Below are 23,314 nucleotides of genomic sequence, written 5' to 3' on the forward strand. Positions count from 1 at the left end.
CAATGTTTGTGCAATGGCTCTGATTGATTGTCCATCTTCTCTCAGATTCACAATTGCTTCTTTTTCACCCATAGACAGCTCTCTGGTTTTCATGTTGGTTCCACCTCTAAATGCAGTCTGCACAGGCAAAACCTATTGTACCCAATCTGAAACTGAGCTCAGACATTCAGTGCTATTTATTGTTTGAATAATCAATGTAATTGGGAGACACCTGGGCAACAAAACACACCTGTCAGTCACATGTTCCAATACTTTTGCTCTCATGAAAAATGGGTGGGTTCAAACAAAAGGTGCTATCTTCTAAGTTGTGTATCAGATCCAGATGTAAATACCTGGAAATAAAAGCTGAAATGTTGATCTCTTTTCCCATATTCATATTTTGATGTCAAACCCAAATATTTTCAGTCTACAACAAAAATAAAGGAATTGGCCTCACTGTTCCAATACTTTTGGAGGGCACTGTATTGTGATACTATTTTAGGGTCATATTGCCCACCCGTAGCATACAGTAGCTCAGGCTATACAACAGGTTACCTCAGACACTCTGCTGCTCTCATTCAACTGTCAGAAATTCGCATTCCTACAGGTATGACTTGTTTTAATATTCGCAGGCAAGTCATTTGCATTTTTGTGTCACTCACTCGTCATGCCCCCTGTGTGTAAAGACTTAAGTATGAGTGTTCAGTGTGTGGTAGTTTGATATGACACTATGAATAAGCAAGAGAACGCCCTCTACCCACCTCCAGCATCATTGGTCCCAAGGCATCTTTGTCAATCACACTTTGGCCTGTTGATGAGACATCAGCCTTCTGTACCTCCTCCTCATTTGCTGCTGCTGCTTTTTCTGTTGAGAGGACAGTCGGTGACAACAATTCAGAGGCAAAAACTAAACACTGATTCAAAAGAACATGGATCTTAATTTATGAATTTGACATAAACACCCGTTATGGCTGAAATACGTATATTACATAAGGTACTCTGTTTCTATGGGGAACAACCTACATTGCAAAACACAAAATATAACCCCAAAACAAGCAGGTCAAAAGGACAAAAAAAGAAAAAGAGAGAAACAACTTTTGCTTTCACCCTATATTGAACCAAATACTTTAAAGGGGTCACTTGTTGACAAGACTTTGTATGAGTATCTTTCTACAAAGCAAACACATTTTGTCCTTTAGTCAAAACATGTTGCCGTGGCTCAGACCCAAGCACTGAGCACTGAGCAGTGAGCAGTGAGCAGAGTGAAAGGTTGCTGTAAATGACTGTCAGAGCACGCTGCTGCCACACTGGTGGCAGCCACTGGATGGATTGCATTGTCATGTACAAAAAAAGGCTATTATGAAAACACTGGCAGTGTGTAAACAACTCATGCTCCCCACAGAGCAGTAAGCTGTTACTATGTGGTCAAGCAGAGAAGGCAGAGTCCAGAGAGTTGAACATAAACCCTGCTTTTACTATAATTAGTATAAAGTCTATGATCACAGTTTTAAAAATTGAACTATTTTTTAATTTCTTATGTGTTCACAACATAAATAAACACAATTAAAACAATAAACTAGACACTTAAAAAGATTTTTTGATTTGAGATATATTAACACAACTTTCAGTGATACATTAAGTAACAGGATATTATGAAATTGTTTTTTTTTAAATACACCTTGACGATACATTTCTTATCAAAACACTGGTTAAATCTTTAAGCTGATATTTGTCACAGAAGGCTGATCACAGATATAGGATGGTGATTTCAGAGGGTCATAAACCGTGAACAGTCCGTGAGAGTCTTCATTTTGAACTGTTCCCACAGGTCCGCTCTTCAGCATAGATACTCCTGAGCCAGGGGTTGCCTCCCTTTACATATGGACTGCCTTTCTCAAATAACTCAGCTGGCAGTGTCTCCTTGTGACTGCAGACTCCTATTGGGTTTCTGAGTATGGATATAGAGAGCATGACTTGTTGCACATACAGGTGCTCATGATCAAAACCAAACTGGACTTTGGTGAAAGACACCTACGATAATTTGACGAGCTTCACAATGATGTTTCAACATGATGAGCGCCTTTGATAAACTGGACAATAAACTGCCACCAACCTTTTAATGCAATGATTACGTGGTTTATTTAGGAGGTAAAATCAGAGTAAGCTCCTGTACCTGCACTATGGAGCTGTGCATTTGTCCATGTGAGTGATTGGGTTAATAACCATGCAGAGAAGCCTTATGTTCAGAGCGTAGGCTGCCCTACTTTTGGAGATGATGATGAGAGGCGGAATATGAGTGGGCTGTTGGGGAGGGGGGGGGACACATTTAACTGTCGCACCATGCCAAGACGAGGGCTGACCATATGGTGGGAGAGTGTTGTGGTGAAAAGCAAACAAAATTATGTCCTTCCTCTCCCTTTTTTTTTTTGGGTGTAGATGTGTGAACGCCGACACAAATGCAGGTTTCCCCCCCTGCTCCGTGGGCTCGTGCTACACCGCACAGGCCCACATTCATCTCTTTCAGCATTAATGATGTGTGCATCAGCAGGACCTCTCCAGGCCCAGCGGGGCCCAGTATACCAGCACAGCTGCCCTGGGTACAGACCCATCACTCAATGTCAGCGCAGCCCTCACTGGCTCTCTGTCCGTCTGCAGAGCTGTGCCACAGACAGAGGGAGGAACTAATTATTTATAAGGGTTATGTCTGGTAATTGGGGCTGCAACTAGCGATTATATTCCTTATCAATAAATCGTTTTGCCAGAAAATAGGTAAACATGCCCTGTGTGTATGCCCAATATGACTTCATCAAAGGGTATGTTCCATCTGAACAAGTGTCCAAAAACTACAAAGCTATTCAGTTTATCATGTTTGACGAAGAAAAGCATCGAAGTCACAGATTTCATCTAATGAAAGCACCAAATGTTTAGTTGCTGCTACATTATTTATAACATTTGCCACGTTGTTACTCCATTCTTCTCACTCTTATTTTACATGTAGTGAAATGTTTCACAAATGTATGATGAATAAAAATGTACTAAACTATCTCCTGGCGGTGGCTCAGCAGCTACTGTATATGCATTGCCGTGTTGGCACAGGCGAGCAGCTGAGAGTGTAAAGGAAGCTGTTAAACTCTTGGCTGTGCCCTTATTTTACAAGCACTATAAAGATATCATAACTCAACATATTGTCTATTAAGATGCAACAAGCTAGAGAGTGAAATAAAGCCGAGCCTATGCAAAGCACACGGCTCCACCCTGATTTCAATTAGGGGAAATGTATGCAGACAGCATGAGAGGAACAAACAGGGATGAATTAACAGCTTACAGTGGGAGGCTGCTTTTTCAAAGGCCATCATCGCTGCGTTGTGCCTCTCCGCAGGGCTGTGACACCCATCAGTCAGAGTTATTCAGTCATATTAATGTAATTTAATACATGCAGCAACATCACCATAAACTGAGAATATCTTTTACACTGTAATGATGCTCTCGGGGGGGGGGGGGACAATAACAGGCCTATAGACAGAGAGACTGTGCGCCACAAACAATACTAAACAGATGGCAGATAAGATGCAATGAAAAGAACAAATGGTGGTGGTACAGTGATGTAACATCTACTTTGAGCATAAAGACATCTAAATGAGCTTGCAGTGCATCCCTGGTTCAACAATGTGCGCAACAACAAAAATGAATGGCTGCTGAAATTGATGTCCCTGAACTGTGGAAGATGAGGGGCAGCAGCTCTCCGTGTTCGCTATAAAAAGGTGTCTCTTGCTGTCCACTGAGGTCGGGAGAACAAAGCAGAAAAGCACGGACTGTTAAGCCCTTCCCTCAGTGGCTGCTGTACAAACACAATTATGCCTTCAGACGCAGGCAGGGGATGTCACTCTAGCCTAGCGTACCCAAAAAAAAAAAAGAAAAAAAAAAAGGGGAGTGAGGAAGGGAAGGGTTGGAAGGAGGGAGTATGGAAGAAGACAGTTGAGTGGGGGAGGGACGGACAGACGCTAGCCAGAGTTTGTGTGTGATTTTTGCATCACATTGCTCACCATTACATAACGCTTGGCTCTGTGAGTCACATAAAACAAGATGACATCATCAGCCGGTCTGATTCATGTATAGCTCGAGTGGGCCACTCTTTGTCTACCAGTCACTCAGCTGCTTTCCTCGTGTGCATGAGCCAGGCTTTTTCACAATTTAGTGTTTGCCTTAATGTTTATCTAAGGAAAGCTACAACTCTTTTTGCAGTGTTTGGATGTGTGAGAAGGGGGGAGAAAAACTTGGACTACACCGATCTTCGTCTGTTAAATCCAACATGAAAAAAAGTAAAAAGACAGACCTCAACTAATTGCTAAAGATTACTAAAAAAGAAAAGCTGGCAAGTGCGACTGTACAGGCTGATCCATTTGCCTGATGTTCTGGCTCGGGATGGAAGTGGGAAAGACCGCAGCCAACAAAAAACTGGTCTGGTTCATCCACATTATATGATGAAGTGATGGAGGGGCATTAATAATAAAATTAATTATCGTGTGTGGAGCAGATCCCAAACCATAATATTTATGCCATTAAATCTGATGCTTCTGCCAGCACAATGCCACCTGTGGCACTTGTGGTTATATTGGAGCTTTAAAACCACAACCACATCCTAAAGATATTTGATATCGTAGCACCTTGTTCACAACATAAATAGCTTTGATTTAAACCAGTGTTAGATCTATTTGCAGGTATTCACTTTGGCTGGGCTTGGTGTTTAAGTAGGTACTGTAGGTATGTCATAAAAACCTGAAGGGAAAGATTGTAGATAAACACATGTTGTGAATTAAATGCTTCAGAAAAAGCAGCCAGCTGAAAGATAACTCTGTGTTCCTTTCATTACTTTGTAACTTATCACCTGTTGTTTCTTCAACAGGCAGAGATAAAGTGTCAAAATCATTACAGGTCGTACCTTGCTCCTTTATTTGTCTGATCTGTTTCACAGTTTCCTTCAGGATTGCACATTTGTCAGGCTTGACATTGAAGTTGTCGATGTCATTGAAGTTGGCAAAGATCAGCTCGGCGAGCTCCTCGATGTATTTGTTCTCGTGCTCGCGGTTGCGCTTCTCGTTGCTCCGCTTCGGACTACGGAGACACAGAGAAGACTGCAGTGAGAGAGTGCGGCGAAGAAGACAGTAACAGCAGAAGGGATAAAGAGTGTGTGAAAATATATATATATGACAAGAGCAATTCAAACACAATAACAGAATGACTGAGTGGTGAAAAAGGACCTGGAGCAGGGCAGAAAAGATCCATCTACAAAACTATGAGTGTTCACACGCATCTCTGGACATGACTGAAGAGCCCTCTCAGTTTCATAGCTGCCAAATGACAGTGCACAACAGCCACTGCAACCCTTGGCATGGAGGAGAGTCAGATGAGGGATAGAGCTAGGGTCAATTATTCTCCATATGGCTTGAAATATATCTGTGGGCCTCTCCGTTGTGCCAACACGGAGCACTGCATCAATAAAGAAAACCCCCGTTCCTGAGTGCTTGTCTTTGGGATGAATTATGCAGATTTATTGTACAGACTTCAACAGCGCTCCGAGGTTTTCTGCCACAATAGCATACAGGCATTCTTAGTAACCACTGAGACTTTACTGTACAGTATTTTATAAGTGGCTGGAGCTTGAGTTTACTTGCACCATCTTCAAAACTCTGACATCATCTTTGTTTCATGGGTAATGGACGGTTTGGGAATGGGCAATTTAGCAAAGCAGTGGGCAAAATTGCTGACCACAGGTTGACTCTCAAGCTGACCTTAGCTGCATGAACATGATTGTATTTCAACCACACTTTTCTCATTGCTTTCAAGTCTGGACAAATAAAGGGACAGTTCAACCCAAAATCAAACATACATATTTATCCCCTTACCTGTAGTGCTTTGTTTTTTTATCAATCTAGATTAATTGGTGTGAGTTGCCGAGTGTTGGAGATATCTGCCGTAGAGATGTCTGCCTTCTCTCAAATATAAGGAAACTGTGAGGCTCAAAAAATACAGAAATCATGACCCAGTTACTCAAGATAATCCACAGACCTTGTTGTGAGCAGTTTTATGAGGAAACTTTTTTCTTTCTACCGAACTACACCCGCCAACTAAATCATCGCACAGGTGATACGGTTACATCTACTGATAGCTAGCTACGCAAGTGTGCAGCTACAGCTAGCTCACCTAGCACCACTGAGCTAGCTAACGTCTACACCTCAGTCGAGGAGGATGCCATTAGTGTTTACTCCTATGCTGTCATGAGCACGAGCCTCTTATCCATGAGTGAATGCTCGCTTCTTTTAGTGCGGTGATACAGTTGTCGGGTGTAGTTCGATAGAAAGAAAATAGTTCCTTCATTAAACTTTTCACAACAAGGTCTGTGGATTATGTTGAGTAACCAGGTCATGATTTCTAGAAAGAGACATTGCTGTTAAGTTATTTAAATGCATTTTTCGGGCACTGAAAGCCAAGTGCCATCTAGTTCCATTATATTGGAGAGAAGGCTGCGACCAATATCTCCAACAACTTGCTACTCACACCAAAATAATCCAGAAAAAGAATATGTATTTAAGATGTGGGGGTTGAACTGCCCCTTTAAATCAGGTGACAATGTCTCCAAATGCGAGACTAACTTGGGGGACACCTGCCTTTTGGCAGTAGGTACAAGTCTTACCTTGGTCCTAGAAGTTCGGCAGAACATTCTTTGCGTTTTCGCGCCTCTGCCCTGGCAGGGTCAGATGAGTTTTCACCGACTCCACTCATCCTCAATGCATATCAGCGTCTGCAAAATGAACACACAGAGACAAAGACAGTTTTTGAAGAACTGCTATGCATGAAAACATGAATACGTTATTTGATGGATCAACTGCAAGCTCCGCCGGCAGAATTCTGTGGAAACCACTTAGATGCTGTAGTTGTGTGAGCAGGCCAACATACACATCTGCATACAACACACACACATGCGCGCGCACACACACACACACACACACACACACACACACACAATCCTGCGCTGGGGGCACAGGTTGATCCACTCCAGGAGAAATGAGTGAAAATGGAGCGGAGAAAGAGATTCAATCATTTCTCTCTGATGGTGCAGCTCTCCCCAGAGACACTGAAATGAGAACACGGCGCTTTGCCCACAGCACCAGACTGCGCGCTCAACCATGTACCAAGAAAAGCCCATTCGTTACACGATACCAAGCAAAGCCAGCTCACAGTAAGAGCAGAGTGAGTTTATAATCACAACATGTGTCTGTGTTTACCGAGTACCTCTGAGAATGCTCCACCTGTAGTGGTTTGTAAGTGTCATTTAGAAATGACGTAAAACAACGATATCCTGTCTGTTCTTTTTCAATTCACAGAACAAGAGATCTCAGTAAGTAAGAACTCATGTTGTGACTTTTCCTTGCGATCCAAAGTGACAAGCTGGCTGCAGGCTGTTTCTGTTTCAGTGCAATTTCATGCATTTAGGCTATGGTATGAATTCATGTTGTGTTCTTGATCTACAAAGTTACTTCCAACATCTTCAAAGCCTTTCTAAACTTGCAGACTTTGTCCCTCTGCAGATGTTGAGCATCCATACAAACATGCTGTATATTTTATTCTGCTCCTCCTCTTACCCTGCGAGTCAGCACAGGCTGAACTTCATGCCACTTAATGAAAGACAATCAATTATTGATCAAAGTAATGTCTTATTAATCAGCACCATCATCTGCACCAAAATTTGATGGTGGCTAATGGACTTGGATTTCAATATAAGAAGATATCTGCTGCATAGAAGATGTGAACACTTGTCATATTTCAAAACAAATGGTGACATTTAGAAATATATGCATGAAAATGATTTCTTCATGCAAGATGGGTGATCTGCAGCCCTCTTTGCTTTGAGAGGAGGAAGTGAAAAAGAAAGACAGAAAAGAAAAGACTTAGAGAAAAAAAAATTAAGTTTTTCTCCCCCAGCACAGTGCACAAGCTCGGGGCACGCTGTGTTGTGATACACTCTCAGCCACTCTAACCATGGAAACGGCTGTGACACACACCGCTCACTGCTCAGCCATTACATAAGGCATAACAGAGTACAGCACAGCACAATGTAGAGCAGAGAGGAATAGCATGGCTTAGCAGGAGCAGGCTAAACTAAAAAAGGGAGCTAGTGACCATGCAAACTTGAGTCTGGCTCCCTCCTGGCCTGGAATGACCTACTTTAAGCTAATGGTAGGGTCTGTGCTCAAATGGATGAAGTCAAAGCAGTGGTGATTGGCCAGAGAGGCAGGGGAGACTCTGAAGGGTAAAATCCATTTCCACCCTTCTGTTGACAAGTGACCTGAGAACTATTGGCCTGTGCGGTGTATGGACAGGTAATGAACACAAATGTCACTGTGCGTGTCCTTGCATTAAGCTCCTTTGAATGCCATCAGGATGTCTTTATGCTGTGGCACTGTGCTGTCCACTGAAATTATAACAGTCTCTATAGCAGAGGTTATGTGCTTTTATTAATGACAACAGAAACAGGCCATTAAAACTCTCATAGCTAAGTGGCACTCTCCGTTCCTATTGGCTGTAACTGGGCTTTCCAGCACAAGTTACCATGGGGATTCTAGACCTGATTGGTTGTGCCTGTCCCGCTGGGCCGGATATGATTGGTTGCCGTCGTCTCCTTGACATGGCAGTAATGATGGGTCAGTGTACGTTGAGACAAAAAGGGAGACTGGAAGTACCAGGCACGTCTCAATGACACCAACACAGACAGTCAGACAGCCTGGCAAGAAGGCTGGCAGGCCATTTTTGTTGCTGGGGTGTCCAATCTTCACGTGGGCAGACTAGCGAGGGATCTCTAATCCTAGAGAATACCCTGGATCTCTGGGCAGCTATAAACAGCTGGGCACTGGTGTTAGCACTTACTGTACAGAGCTGTGTCACTGAGTTAATTATCAACACCGGCCACTAGGGGAGACCTCCTCTTTGAACAAAGCTCTAACCTGGTGGCCGAGGCTCTAACAGGCCACAGAAAGTCTGGAATTAAGTGGTAGCTTGTTGCTTTGAGGTCTTTGTGTTTAGGACAAACACACCTCATTCCACACATGTGATGGACAAGACATTCTTGTTTACTCTTAACATTCATATTCGTGACAGGCAATACAGCAAATCAGAGCTGGATTCTCAAGAAACTCTTGCGTGATCTTGCAAATCCAGCAAATCCATGCACACTAGAGTTGTTGGTGATGACACAGACAATCATGTTTATGGCTCTGAATGTAGGTAGGGCTCTGAGCTTAGTCCATGATGATGCCTACCAATCTTCCTCCAGTATGACACATGCATATAAATTATTCACCAATGCTTAACGATTGAAAAAGAAAAGCACAACAACCAATTTCACCTCATTAAACTCTGTAATTTCAAAGGGAAATCAAGAGCAACAAAAGCATCTGACACCATGAAGAGACTGAAGACAGCAGGACACAGTTCAATCACAGTTCACTGCTGTGTGCATCACAGCTCTTCAACGCTGCTGGAAAAAGTTTAAAAAGGAAGAACATTCTTAGTCTATTGCAAATTTTCATAATGTACGGGAAATGACACAGCATCATAAGAGTGTTAGGGGGAAACACAATAACCACCTAAAAAGCACGTATAATTGCAATATTATATTTTATAGCTACATCAACTCAAGACTGAGCTAAAGGGCTCCAGACTGCAACCAAATGGTCGCAGTATGTATGACTTAAGTTCGCAAGGGCTCAGTCCACAAGTCCAGAGGGTGGACATTTGGATTCAGCCTGTGCCTATCTGAATCCCATCTGGAAAGCAAACATTCTGTTGCTGCCTTTTCGACAGGCGGGATGACAGGCGCAGGGCAGTTCAACATCTGCTCGGTTACCACAAGTTAATGCAGCAGCGGTGGCTTACATTCAACGTAGAGCCATTTAACAGTTCCAACATACTCACACCAATGCAGAAACGACAAAATAACAGGGGAGTTTTACTGTAAAGACCCTATAGTAAATAAAATGTGTTCATTACTCAATTAGCGGAACTTTGTTAGCGGATTTACTTCAATAAAGGCAACTCTAAAAACACAGCAGGGAAGAACAATGAAAGCAGAAACAACCACAGTAAGATGTTTGTAGGCGCTATATGCTAAGATATTGATGTTTATGTTTGTGTTGACATCAGCTGTCAGTTTGACACCTTTCACACGTCATGTGGGTGTGGTCAGGGAGAAGTCACTGAGTGATTGAATGAATGGGCATATGCATGGAGAGGGGGTGAGTAGGGAGAGCGTATTTTTTGTTGACCGCATAACCTAACTGAAAACTGGGTATTTGAATATCTTGCCGTGTCTTGCCTTGCTTTGCCTGTTTGTTCGCTGTTGAAAATAAATACGGACACAGTCGGAAAACTCGGAAATGGCTTTGTTGTTTGTGTGGTGAGTCAGCAGTGCAATGCTCCCTCACTTAGCCTCTCAGTGACTTCGTCTTTTGTTTGGAGTCACTATAATGTTAATGAACAGCTGCACACAACCGGCTCACCTCCATCAGGTAAACTTATTTTACCTGCCCTACTGTGTGATGGAAAAACACTTAAAATAATGGGGGACTTAAGCCGTCAGCTCACTGCTTTTAAATGTCATCACTAAAGACGTGCTTGGCTGATGGTCCTAACTTAACCAAACCAAACCAAACCAAACCTAGCCTAGCCAAGCCAAGCAGGCCCATGACTGTCACAAGCGCAGAGCTCACACTCCCACAGCAGTAGACTCATACTGATGGTGAAAGATTAAGTAAGTGTTTATTTGCATATAGAGCAGGGAAGTGAGAGCCAATCCCGTGGTCACTCAAGATGCATATGGAGACGCAGTCTTATGCCAGGTGTCAACACAGACAGATTGCTGTCCACTTATGATCAGATCACTCAAGACACACTTTAATACCAGGTAAAAAACTGGCATTGCTGACAAGGCTGAGCATAAATTCATGTATGCATCAGAGTCATCTATTGGTTCACCTGTGCTGTGTGTAGATATCACTGAGTGATATGTGGGGTAAGTGGGGGTTGGGTAAGTAACCTCATTATATGTGGAACTGATTGGCACATTCTGGAGGGCATCTACCAAATCTGCAGTTCATCAAGCTGTCAGCTCATTTAGTTCATTAGTATCGTAAGTTGAGACATATGGCCCATCAGTCACTGCGAGCTACCTTCTGTTACTCACTGAAGGTGTGAAATCATTGTTCACACAGGCGAGATGAATCAAAGCAATGCAGCTTTTAAATAAATATTCCTCAAAAACTCAACCAGGCTGGAGCACTGACGGGTTGAGCTTCAGCTGATTACTGCATTTCCATAAGAATAAGAGAGGGTGAGAATGAGGGGGAAAGTGAAAAAGTTCATGAGTTAGATCTTCATTTTTTTGTCTTAACATTCACAAAAGTCTGTGTGAAATCCTGGCGTTAAAAGGGGATGCACTTCACACTCAAGTATGAACTGCTATGTAGAGTTTATCTGGCCAACTGCTTGCTGCTGCTGGCAGAGCACCAGCACACTGACGATCATCGGGAAAGCACACACTGAAGATCTGACTGGAAATGACGCTGGGGTGAGGTTTATTGGAGCAGATAGCCTTCCGTGCAGTTGTTTTGCTGCTTTGAAGTTGTGATGAGATAAGCTTTCCACTGACATGTGTAGTAAACACCTCTACCGAGACTCTCCCCCTCTTCTCATCTGCCTCGCACAAACACACACTTATACAGGTGGCAACCATAATTGTATATTTGTGTGCTGACAGGTCAGCTCTGCCAGTATGAACTCAACACTTCTCACTTCATTACAGGTTTTCATCTTCATTATGGCCTATCTGTGTGACTGACTCACAGGGCTAAATGAAGGGTTATGTTATTAAACCACTGCAGTGACCACAACCCTGCCTCGGCAACACAACACTGAGGGTTTTCCAATATCTGAACCTGTTCATTAGACCGATGCTACACAAATTAGATTTTAAAATGTCACAACTCCATTATAAGCTAAGAGATAAACTAAATATGAATTAACTTTGAACAGTGTATGACAACACAGTGATGACCAAACAAGACAAAAACTACTCACGGACAAAAACACAAGTTAAAGTTTGAAAAATCAATTGACTTTGAAAGCGCTACGTGCACTTGAGGGAGGTGATCATAGGTGTGTGTCATTGCTTATGTCTTAGGTGTCACAAGAGCAGACTCTCCAGCACTGAGCTGGAGCCAACCAGTCTGGCGAGGGAGGAACGCTTAAACAACTTGGAGCTGCTGCTGCTGCCCAGAGAGCTGGAGACGACAGTGTTTCCTCCTGTCAAACTCAGCTGGTACAAACTGTACACGACATGTAGTGTGTGACTGCAATAAACACCTCAAAAGCACAACAAATTAGACCTTTAACTGCACCTGTGCAGCTGAGAGGCTGTCTGGATGACTGAATGACAGAGGACACACGCTGCCGGGCAAGTTTACTTTCCAATTGCAGAGTTGGGGCTGAACAGTGATACCAAATGACATGGTGACACGGCGCTGCTGGCTGCAGGGGAAAACAAAACCTTTCGGGACGGCAGTATGCTGCTATTATCCAAATTTCAGAATTTCACGGTGTGCAAACGTGAAGCGGCATCACTGCAATGTCATCTCCTGTTTGTCTGTTTCACAACATGTGTGAAAGAGACGTAAAAAGGTGTAACACACCAAAGCAAGGTGTATAATCCCTGATGCCAATAAATTAGCCAGTTACTGCTAAAATAAAATAAGTACTGAAGTGGGAATATATTGATATTTTGGGCTATCAAGTGATACTGCTTGGGTGTGACTAAAGAGTCTCTTATTTCTGATAATTAATAATTCAATTATGTCACTTGTCGAAAATTCATACTGTGAGGATATGATCATATAATTTTATCATTACACAAGTCTCTGTGGTGCAAGCCTGACCCAAAGCAATGGTTTCAGATAGGCAATTATTTCAACTGAACAAAATCAGATACTAAAATTAATATGATTTTTCATTTTCCATTAGGGGTGGGTGATATGGCCCTAAAATAATATCACGATATTCATAATTTTTGTGATAACTATATTATTGACAATATGAGAAATTCGTAAAATAAATAAATAAATAAATTAATACATTTAAGAAAACAGAACTGCAACAAAATAAGTGACATAATTTTACAGTTTGCTTCAAATATTCTGTAAAAACTTAACAAAAATGACCTCTCATTTCTTTAGTTTTTAAACAACAGTAACTCAGAGTGAGATTCAGATTCTGTAAACAATATCAATAGTTCAACAAAATCTACCACAAATTACACATTTAAACAGCTCCCAAATACAAAAATGTACCCTAGGATCTATATATATATAAATCAACAGGTGATTTCCTTCTTTTAGCAAAATCCTAAATGAGTTGTCGTTTGCCCACCTGGACCTTTATACTCTGCCATTTCTCCTCTAATCATCACGCTGTAACCTGTGACAGGCTGTTATGATACCAGAACTATCGCACATACACATATGTGTATGTTTTTTATCAAGCCCCAGGCATCACGTAGGTTTACATTACCAAAAGTTTATGACAAAACAACACTGACTACTGTGTGCGCACGGCAAGAAAGGAGAGGTGCGACGCTGTGCTGCTGCCAGAGGAGCCGCTGAATGAGTTCCCTCTGAGCAGTAACTCGCTAAAAGAGTGAGAAGTCCGGAGCTGTTCATAAAACATTCAGGACACCACAGTTTATTCCACACTGCTGAAGCTGCTCCTCTTTTTGGAACCACTGCAGAGTCGCTTTCAGCCATGCTTGTTGTTGCCGTGGGTAACAGCATGACGCCACTATGTCGACAAGCTGAAATATCGAAGTATCACCATGGGATTTTTTCATATGATATTAAAAAATATACCAGTATTATTGTGTATGACATGATATGGCACACCCCTATTTTCCATATTGTGATATACACTCCCTGCTCACTTTATAAGGTACACCTAGACATCTAATACAATCCAGCGCAACAGCTGTGTCACACCTCAATAAAAGACATACAGTCATATCGCTCTCTTTCTCTGACAGTGTAAATCAAAACTGAACAGTCTTATCTTTGTAAAGGTAGAATTTATGACTAAGCTCTTCTATTGGGTTGAATACGATATTAGGAGTGCACCTGATAAAATGGCCTGAGTGTACATCAAAACAAAAAAATTGTGATACTGATTTTCATTAGATCCATCCCTAAACAACGAGAATGTTTCCTCCACATTAGATAACTTGGTAATGTGTTTCTAGAAAAACAAAAAACAAAAACAAAACACAGTGCAGCTCTGAAACCTTATTCCAAAAGCTCATGTTAAACTACTATTACTAGACAGTTTTTCTAAACAAAACTCATTTGCAGTAACCACAAAGAGTGAGTTGGGCTGCATGCAAATCACTGGGGGGGGGGGGGGGGGGGGGTTCAAAAACACTGAATCATCCATTCCAGTCATAGTATAACAAAAAGGACAAAAAAACGGATGCAGAGGGAAATAAAAAAAATCAGTGTCTGATTGCCAAGGGGAGAGGGCATGTGCCAGTGTGCCATTCCTGTAATCATGTGGGTTAGCAGGGCTTTGATTATAAAGACACACCCAGTGCTTCTGGAACTCAGAGCGCGCTGGGCATGACTGTGCATTTAACTGCATCAAAAGCTATTGGGGAAGTGTTTGAAGTCTCCTGCACTATAATAATGAGGGCCCTTCCAGAAAGTGCACAACCACTGTGGGGCACTGAACAATGTCTCGCTGGTGTGTAAGCTGTCCTCACATGGCTTCTTGGCACAACAGGGCCCGAGAGAGAAATAGAGAACAAGAGCGTACCAACAAAGACTGCTTCTAGTGGGCTGCAACATGGGTCATTTATTTCCCCCAAAGTGAGGAGAAAATCGTGACAGGGGAGGGGCCGGGAGGATTGGCGTCTTCTCATTTTACATCTCAATATTTGCAAGGGTGAGAAGAGGTGCCAAGACACACAGGAACATGCTGGAGCCTTGTCAGTTGGTATTAAAGACAAACATGTATTTAAAAACAATATCAGTTTCAACAGAACGCAACTTGGGTGGGGGTCTGCTGTGAACTCTGGCCTGGCTGACAGCTGCTGTTACCTTGAACCAGATGTTCTGATATTAGGTTTGGGTCAAGGGGGAGGCATAGGGAGAAGGAGGGAGGAATGTGATGACGGACTGACAGAGATTAAGAGCAATGTGAATTTGAAACCTTGAACGTTGGGTGAATTTAACAAGACTTGAGTGACTCGGAACGTATAGAGGGATCGGATCAATGACCGGGAACGAGCTGGGGAGAAAATGAGAGTGTGGATACAGTAAAGGAAGATGGGGAAACAAAGGGAACAAAAATAGGTCATGGGCCTTTTTCACAGAGAAGGTTCACTGAGTGTATGACGCTTTTTTTCAGTAGACTGGATGTCATTGTTCAGGGTGCCTGTATGTCTACATACATCCCTGCTACAGTACTGGATTACATTATATAAGGGCTACAGTTAAAGGGATAGTTTGGATTTTTTGAAGTGGGGTTGTGTGAGGTATGCACCCATAATCAATGTATCATCTTCAGTAGATGGGAGTTTGCATGCCCCCAGTTTGAAGAAGCAGGCAGGAGTAAAGATATGCAATGTGCTGCTGTGGACAAGGACAGCAGCAAAATGTATTCTTGCCACCTAAAAACAACAGTATCAGCTTGTACATATACACTTTATTTGGAATATTTCACAGCTTTACCTTGCTGTCAGACAGCCCTTTGCGACAGGCAACTGAAGCCATTACCTATGCTCTCTTCAAAGCCAGACTCCATTGACGAAAACAGTGATTTTACCCTGCTGAACACAGGAGCTGCTGGTCTACCGCTGCCTCTGTCAGTTAGTTGTTGTGTGACTTTGGTGTTTTAAAGGGTTAGTTTGGATTCACCAAAGTCAGACAATAACACACACAAACTACCTGATCGAGTCAGCGGTAGACCAGCAGCTCCAGTTTTCTAGGAGGTAAAATTGCTGCTGTTGTCAAAGGAGTCTGGTGGATCTGCATCGGGCACAGACAGATGCAACTTCTTCAGTTCCCCGTTGCAAACATAGCGTACCCTTAAACTGATTTAGAATTTTTCAAGGGGGGCTTTTTTGGTTGCTAAAATTTGTATTGCTGCTGCCCCACAGCAGTGGCATACATGGCGCCTGCCATCGCCATAATACCCCATACAACCCTCAGGGGTGTAACGATACATCGACCTGGACTGATATATCGACTCAGTGGTCAACAATCCAATATTAGTGACTGAAAGTGAAAACATCAATACATATCATCATCTTTAAGATTTGCATTTATGTTAAAATTGCCATTGCATGTCTGCGTCACCATTTCCGTCCAAGCACACCCACTTTCTAAATATTCAAATAGTGTTAGTGGCCCAGCGCCAGGCAGATTACTGTAAGCAGCTTCGAAAAAGACAATGAGGATATTTACTGATATTGTCTCATATTGTCAGGACCCTGAGTTGAATCGAATCTGATAAATCTTGTGATTTACACCCCTAATAATCCGAACTATCCCATTAACTCAGTTCTCTCATCAAGCTCACTCTCCATCACTGGCCTACTTTTGTGCAGTGTTCAGTTTTCATAGTCAGCTGCATGACAATTGAACCAGCTAATTATCTGGTTATTCAGTACACTAAGCAAATCTGCTTAATTCAAATGTCCAGAATATCTGATAACAACACAAACAGACCGCTGTTGACGAAGAAGATAAAGCGGTATGCACCTTGCCTGTTACCAAGTCTCACTCATGAGCCTGTCCACTCCAGAATCACTGCAAGGTAATGGCTCTTAAGTGCCGGAGTGCAACCAAGAGCCAGGCCCCCCATTTACCGAAAGCTGATCAGGCTCATGAATCTTTAACACTGGCAGTCACTTCAGGATGTCGCAGGATGGGAAGGGGAGGGCTTTCTGTATAAGCAGCACAGAACGCTGGGCTCTGGCTGTCAGACAGATGCACCGAGAGGAGAGGAGAGCTGGAGTCACGAGGGGAAAGAGAGAGAGAGTCAAGGGATGGCAAAATTGATTAACTGGTATAAATAAGCACCTCTCCACAACAATCTAGTGAACAATTGATCTGTGGCTGAGAGCACTGGCTGAGGGGAGATTCAGATGTCAGATGTCAAAATTACCACATATCAATTTGAGATCCTTTGTTTATTGTATTGCGCTCTGGGTACCCTTGCTGTCAAACACCTCGTTGTGCTCTGTTATAACACTGTAAATTCTTCCTAACTTGCAGGGTTGTGAGCAAGTGGACTGCGGAGTGCTGCATATAACCAGACGGCAGTTTCAATTAATGACACGCTGACAGTGCATAGTGGTTTTGAGTAAATAAATTTAAAATGAGGCATTTTTCAGATGCACTCTGCCTCAGAAGTGTTGCTGCTGGCATAAGGACACATTTAAATATCTGTATTTTGTTTATGACACTCAACTCCCTGAAGATACTACACAAAACACTGCAAAAAAATATAGTAGACTTCCTCTGCCTTACAACAAGTTAGATTTGAGACTCTTTAATGCCACTCGAAATGAAATGTGAGACCAGTTTCCCATTAACTAAACTGTAATATAAAACAAACTTTTTTGTGTCATGGTGGAGATAAGGAGAGAACAGAACTGGGAAATACCTGGTGTTTTTGGCGGGTACTGTCACTGTGCATGTAGGATTCAATGGATCTGACTGCCATCGTGCTAAATTTGAAAAACATTTTAATAAAGACTTTGAAAATTAACGAAATACACTGAAGCTTGTATCCATTGACTTGTAACAGTTTCAGCCATACCACAAAATCTTGGTGAAAGAGCCAATTTTCATTGAATTCGTACATGTTGACAGTGACAGCTAGCTAGCAAACAGTGAATTGTCTGCTCTCCTGGCCAGAAATAAAATATGAGTTTTGTTACTCCTGCTATCCCGGTCTGCGTGACATCAATGCAAGGGGCATTTGTTTCATTATTATAAAAATAGATGTAACCAATTATTTTGAGAATTTCAATGTTTATTCATATTTTTATTCATAAAATTCGACTTCCCATGTATTAACATTTTTTTGAGCCTATGAAAGGTTGATTTAAGACATATTTATAACCCCTCGCCAAGTCCTGCCCCAGGAAGCAGATCGGGCCGGCTCAGACCAGGGTCCAACAACTCCACAGCTGTGACTGACTTGTTTCAGATTTTCTACATTTTCAGGCTGGGTTTGTGGATTTGGAGCTAAACGTTGTGCCTGGGGCACATCATGTATTAATGATATTCGTTACCTGGAGAGGTTGGAAAAAGATAAACGTTTCTTCCCTGTTCCAAAGCCAAAGTCAATCCCTGAAAAGTGTAGGGTTAGCTAGCTAGCTACTGAAGATATAGCTTACTGAATGTATACACATGCTGCTTTTGCTTTTTAATGATTATAACAGTGAAACAAAGACCGACCCTGCTGTATAGGAACCAGTGAAGGGAAGCAGGGAAACTTTGCTGATATTCAACCAGCTCTGTGTCATTGCACTGTTTGACTTCCCCAGGAGATCCCTGCCAGTCTGTCAGTGGAGGTCCAGGTGCTGGCAGCAGCACAAGGGCGAAGCCAAACACCGTTCATCTGCACACACTGTGATGCCACACAGCTGGTTCAGTATCAGCAAAGTTTCCCTTTATATTCATTGTCTTGTGTGGCGATCAGCAGTGATGTGGTGGTTCACGTTTACACTGTGATCTGTAGCCTATAGTTCGGCTTTAGCTTCTAACTATCTTTGTCTTTTTAACCTGTTGTTGCTGCTGAGTCAGTTTGACATCCTGGATATATCCTTCAAACACAGACTGTAGACCCCTCTGTCGTCTTCTCTCTGGAATCACTCTGTCATTTTTCCAAAAATATGATAGTATTTCTTCAGGGAGTGCAGTTAGTTACAGTGTGGGCTCCATGCTTACTCCGACAGCTTGTCGGACCATCACACAGGGGCGGGGCTTAGCAAAAGGTCAATCTGGGCCTTATTTTTAGATAAATTAATTTAATGCCTTTTTAAAGCTTATTTATGCTCAACGTTAGTTATGGAGATGGAGACAGACGGAGCCTTCTGTCTGTACTCTGCATTCATTCTGACCAAATTTGTGCGTGTTTCCTGAAAATGTACAGATATGAATTGGTAACATATAATCAAATATAGCAATATATATTGAAAAAAGTGAAAACGATTTTCCTTCCACTTGTCAGGATGAATATAATGGCTGCACAGACCACCACAGCCTACACCGCTACCTCCTAGTTTTTAAGGATCAGCGGTAACCCTGTGTAGGAAATTTAATTAGCTTTGCCATTGTTACTGCAGGTCTGCTTTAAGCTATGTGCATGAACTGCATCAGTTATATTATGCTGGGAAGAATAAATACTGGATTAAAACTCCAAACACACACTCTGCATTAGATGAGTCATACTAAGGTTGAGAAAAAAAGTATTTTGCACGTGACCACAAAAATAGTACCCACATTCTGATAGAGTGGGACAAATGCTCAGTGCATTAATAAAACTGTAGTCCATTTCAATTATCTGCAACCAAACTGAGCTAATGCAAACTATTATTTTGAGTCCACTGAGAAAATGGTGTTGTAAGAGCTTCTGGCAATGCAGAACTCCTAGAAGACATATTCTAGCCAATACCATCTGAACTGTAACCTGTAAAGCAACACAACCTCACAGAAAGAATGGTGGTTTCAACAGTAAAGCTGTTTTCCATGCAAGATGGATGAAAACAGCAGACCAACGGGACTATTGGATGCAGCACTCACTTTGACAAAACGTTTGGATCTGGACACTACTGGGCGCAAAGACGAAGAAAAGTCAAGTGAGAGCTGTGTGGAAATGGGGCAGAGAGTTTAACTGACTTCTCCTCACACAGTAATAAATGTTCAAGTCAAGGAGACCCTTAAAACAAAAGTTTGCTCAAAACTGAATTCAGACCTTTAAACAAAGTTCTCACTGTGTGGCTTATCTGTTGGCAGTGGAAAAATGCCTGAAGGTTTTTCTATCAAAACCACCATCAATGCTCTCCCCTTATAATGAGAGAATTCAGCTAAAAACCAGCTGAGAATACAAAGCATATTCAGGGAGCACTTATCCCAGTTAATAGCTTAGATGGGCGCACGAGCCAATAAAACAACCACTGCAGGAGGGGACATGTGGGATTGTTTTCATGGACACATAAAGAACAAGCCTAATCTTTTTTTTTTAATTATATAAAAGAAAAAAAATAAAGTTTTTTCCCACAATAATATGTTTGCATCTGCATCTTCTGCGTCTAATTGACACATTGCACAGTACAGTTGCGTAAAAGGAGAGCTGGCTGTGGCTATGCTTCTCACCTTGGTTTCAGTCCAGAGAGTCCCTCAGGCCATTGCTTCAAGACGGTAATGCTAGGAAACCTTTAAGCATCATCCGCGTCTCCCTGCTGGAAGAAATAACAGCAAAATTGGGATGTGCAGTACATTGTGTGAATCAGCACAACTCTCATCACAAGGGTAGAACAGTGTATAGTATGGGAATGCTTCAAGATTGTACTGTGCAATGTGCTGTGCTATTTCTGTACCTCAATATTTACAGTGAAGATGAAATAGTATATTTAGGGCTGCAACCAGGTGGTCTACAGTATCACACACTTAAATTGAATGCTGTTAGAGACCTTTTCAAGATTATTTTTAATCAAATTTAAGACTGATTATTGGACAAATTTTCTTTTTTTAAGCATTGCAGGTCAGTGTAAAGTAGTATATATGTGGTCAGGTGCACAGGAAGGTTTCACGTAGCAATATGGTTACTAGAGTGACTTAGCTTAATCTATATTTTGCCAACAGGTATGTGCAAGTATAAAGAAAAATAAAATAATATTAGGTTCAATGGCAGATTTAAAGATTTGTAACAACAGAAATTTTGACTTTCATGTACAAGATCTTGACTCCTTTATACAGAAGTAAATTTAAAAATAAATAAATCAGATTAGATAAAATGTTTGTGGCAATAAGACCAAACAATTTAACTATTTATTGATTTAAACGCCTCCCTAGTGTAGTGGTTAGAGCACTCGAAAGGCTGGGGTCGACGTCAGCAAAGGCATACGGTCGCAAGAGGTTCCCACTGCCGAATCAAACAGAATCAGATTCCTCAAGGAGGCTTCAGGATAGGAGAGTAACTCTCTGAGCCAAGTCCTCAATGAGGGCGCATCTCAAGCCCGTTGTAGATGGGAGGTTCCAGATGCAAAAAGCGGATTCATTTATTGATCTGATGTTTATATAATTTAATTCAAGACTTCTAGAGGAGCTGTAGACAACCTGGCTGCAACTAACAATTGTTTTCATTACTGACTCATCTACTGATTACTTTCTTAATAATCATTTGGTCCACGGTGACGACTGTGCGTGAAACATTATAAATTGCTTGTCAAACAGTTGCCAACGGTCAACCACCTAGTAGATCATTTCAGCTCTTACTATATTAAATACATTTTTTAACATCTGTATTGTGTTTATTCACTGTTGAGGCACAACAATGTTTCAAAAAGGTCCACATTTTGATAACAATGACACCCCACAGTGATGCCACTCCTCACACACACAGCCTTGACTGAGGGACAGCTCCCATCCCAGTCTCATCAGAACAGAAAACCTTCAAAGAACTACTTGGAGAAGGATCCTCCTGCAAGGATGCTTCGGTGTGCTTGGGCAAAAAAGATTTTAACCTTACGCTGTCCATGTTTTATCAATTATCCACACAAGAAGCAAAGTAACTGTTATCTCCTGCAGTGAAAGCTGCATGAGATTTGCATAGAAAATGATTAAAAACAAACAAATCATACTAGGAGTTCTCACAGCCAAGCCCCACTGAGTAATGTTTACTGACTCATGAGTTTCAATACACAGTTGATAATAGCTAATTAGAAAGAAAACAAGTTACTTCAACACAAAGTGCTGTACTTTTGTATTATGAGTATAATGCAGCATGTGCACTAAAATGTCAAACCATTTCCAACCAGCCAACTTGGTGTAACTGTTACTGTGCTTCGAACACACAACAAGTTATCTCATCTAGCACCAACTGTTTGCATTAAGTTAGTATGGAGCTGCACATTAAGTGTCTAAAGGGTCCTTTCATCTCCGCAGGGACCTCAAAGCCTATTACATCGTGGAACACAGCGTGTGCCTTTTTTTTCATCACGGCACACAATTAATTAGACAGGAGAAAAGTTTCAATTTTAAATCATATTCCCATTTGGATAATTAGAAAATGCAACTCAAAAGAGGACTCTGCAAGGCGACTTGGCAGTGTTGGAAAAAGCTCCCACAGAAAGGTTTCCGTGAAGGAGCGGCTCCGTCTTGTACTTCACGTAGTCTGATGAAGGGAGAGCTGGCCGGCCCCTCTTGGCCTGGGTGATTTCTCCCAAATACCTGCCAAGTGAGCCAGCTGAGGAATGCACTCACGTGATGTCATGTGCTGACATAACTGGAGAGTACGGTAAACCGATTCCCCTGTTGAACCCTGCACAAGTCCACTGCTAGAAGCTAGGCAGCAGGTTGATATTCAGTAACTGCTGCACCCAATATGCTAAAACAGCTGAGATCTGTGATGACTCAGGGACTGTGACCACATGTACAGTTCAAACACAAAACTCATTTTTTGCATCTGTTTGGGACTAAACATCAAGTACAGATAAAGTATAAAACATCTGACATGTCCTGAACGCTACAGTCAATCTCTCCTTGTTAATGAAATTTCACGACTTCGTATTTCTCAACTCCACCTTCCTCTTTTCCCTTTCCTGCGTGGCTCTTAGTTCTCATCCTCCGGAGGAATTTCCTCTGAGCTTTAATGCTGTCACATGTTCAGTCTCAGTCCGGCCCTTGATCTGGGGACTGAGTGACAGAATAATGCAGGGTGTGAAAACACTCCATTGAGCGAGTTTAGCAGTAATTATTTTTAAATATCCAAACTGGATCAAAAAGTGATAGATTTTTGCAATGAGGGGAGGCTTTTCTTTGTTTATGAATTTAATTGCTCGGAAGATCCACTTAATGATAGTGATTTCCTCTCTAAAAATCAATCAGCAGAACAACAGGGAGAAACAGATCACAGATAGTCATTATGCAACACAGAAATATATTGTTCTACAAGCAAAATGAGGAGCCTGTGCACATCAGTCACTTTCACTGACTGCTGGAGAAGTAGCCTG

General features: G+C 42.0%; 1 protein-coding gene across 6 annotated transcripts in view; it reads right to left on the reverse strand.

Annotated features, from left to right (window-relative positions):
* The window catches only part of ncoa2 (nuclear receptor coactivator 2), a 70,649-nt gene that overhangs the window by 33,845 nt on the left and 13,490 nt on the right, over positions 1-23,314 (reverse strand). For 5 of the 6 annotated variants that reach the window (XM_033638609.2, XM_033638614.2, XM_033638615.2 and 2 more), the window contains exons 2-5: positions 20,457-20,542; positions 6,671-6,778; positions 4,919-5,091; positions 741-844 (exon numbers count right to left, since the gene is read on the reverse strand). In XM_033638609.2, the coding sequence (XP_033494500.2) occupies positions 741-844; positions 4,919-5,091; positions 6,671-6,759 (366 nt within the window). In that variant the 5' untranslated portion in view covers positions 6,760-6,778; positions 20,457-20,542. The remainder of the gene's footprint in view (positions 1-740; positions 845-4,918; positions 5,092-6,670; positions 6,779-20,456; positions 20,543-23,314) is intronic. The other variant, XM_033638611.2, reaches the window with a different exon arrangement.

This window comes from Epinephelus lanceolatus, chromosome 20 (assembly GCF_041903045.1).
Source record: "Epinephelus lanceolatus isolate andai-2023 chromosome 20, ASM4190304v1, whole genome shotgun sequence".
In the NCBI taxonomy this organism is placed as follows: Eukaryota; Metazoa; Chordata; class Actinopteri; order Perciformes; family Serranidae; genus Epinephelus; species Epinephelus lanceolatus.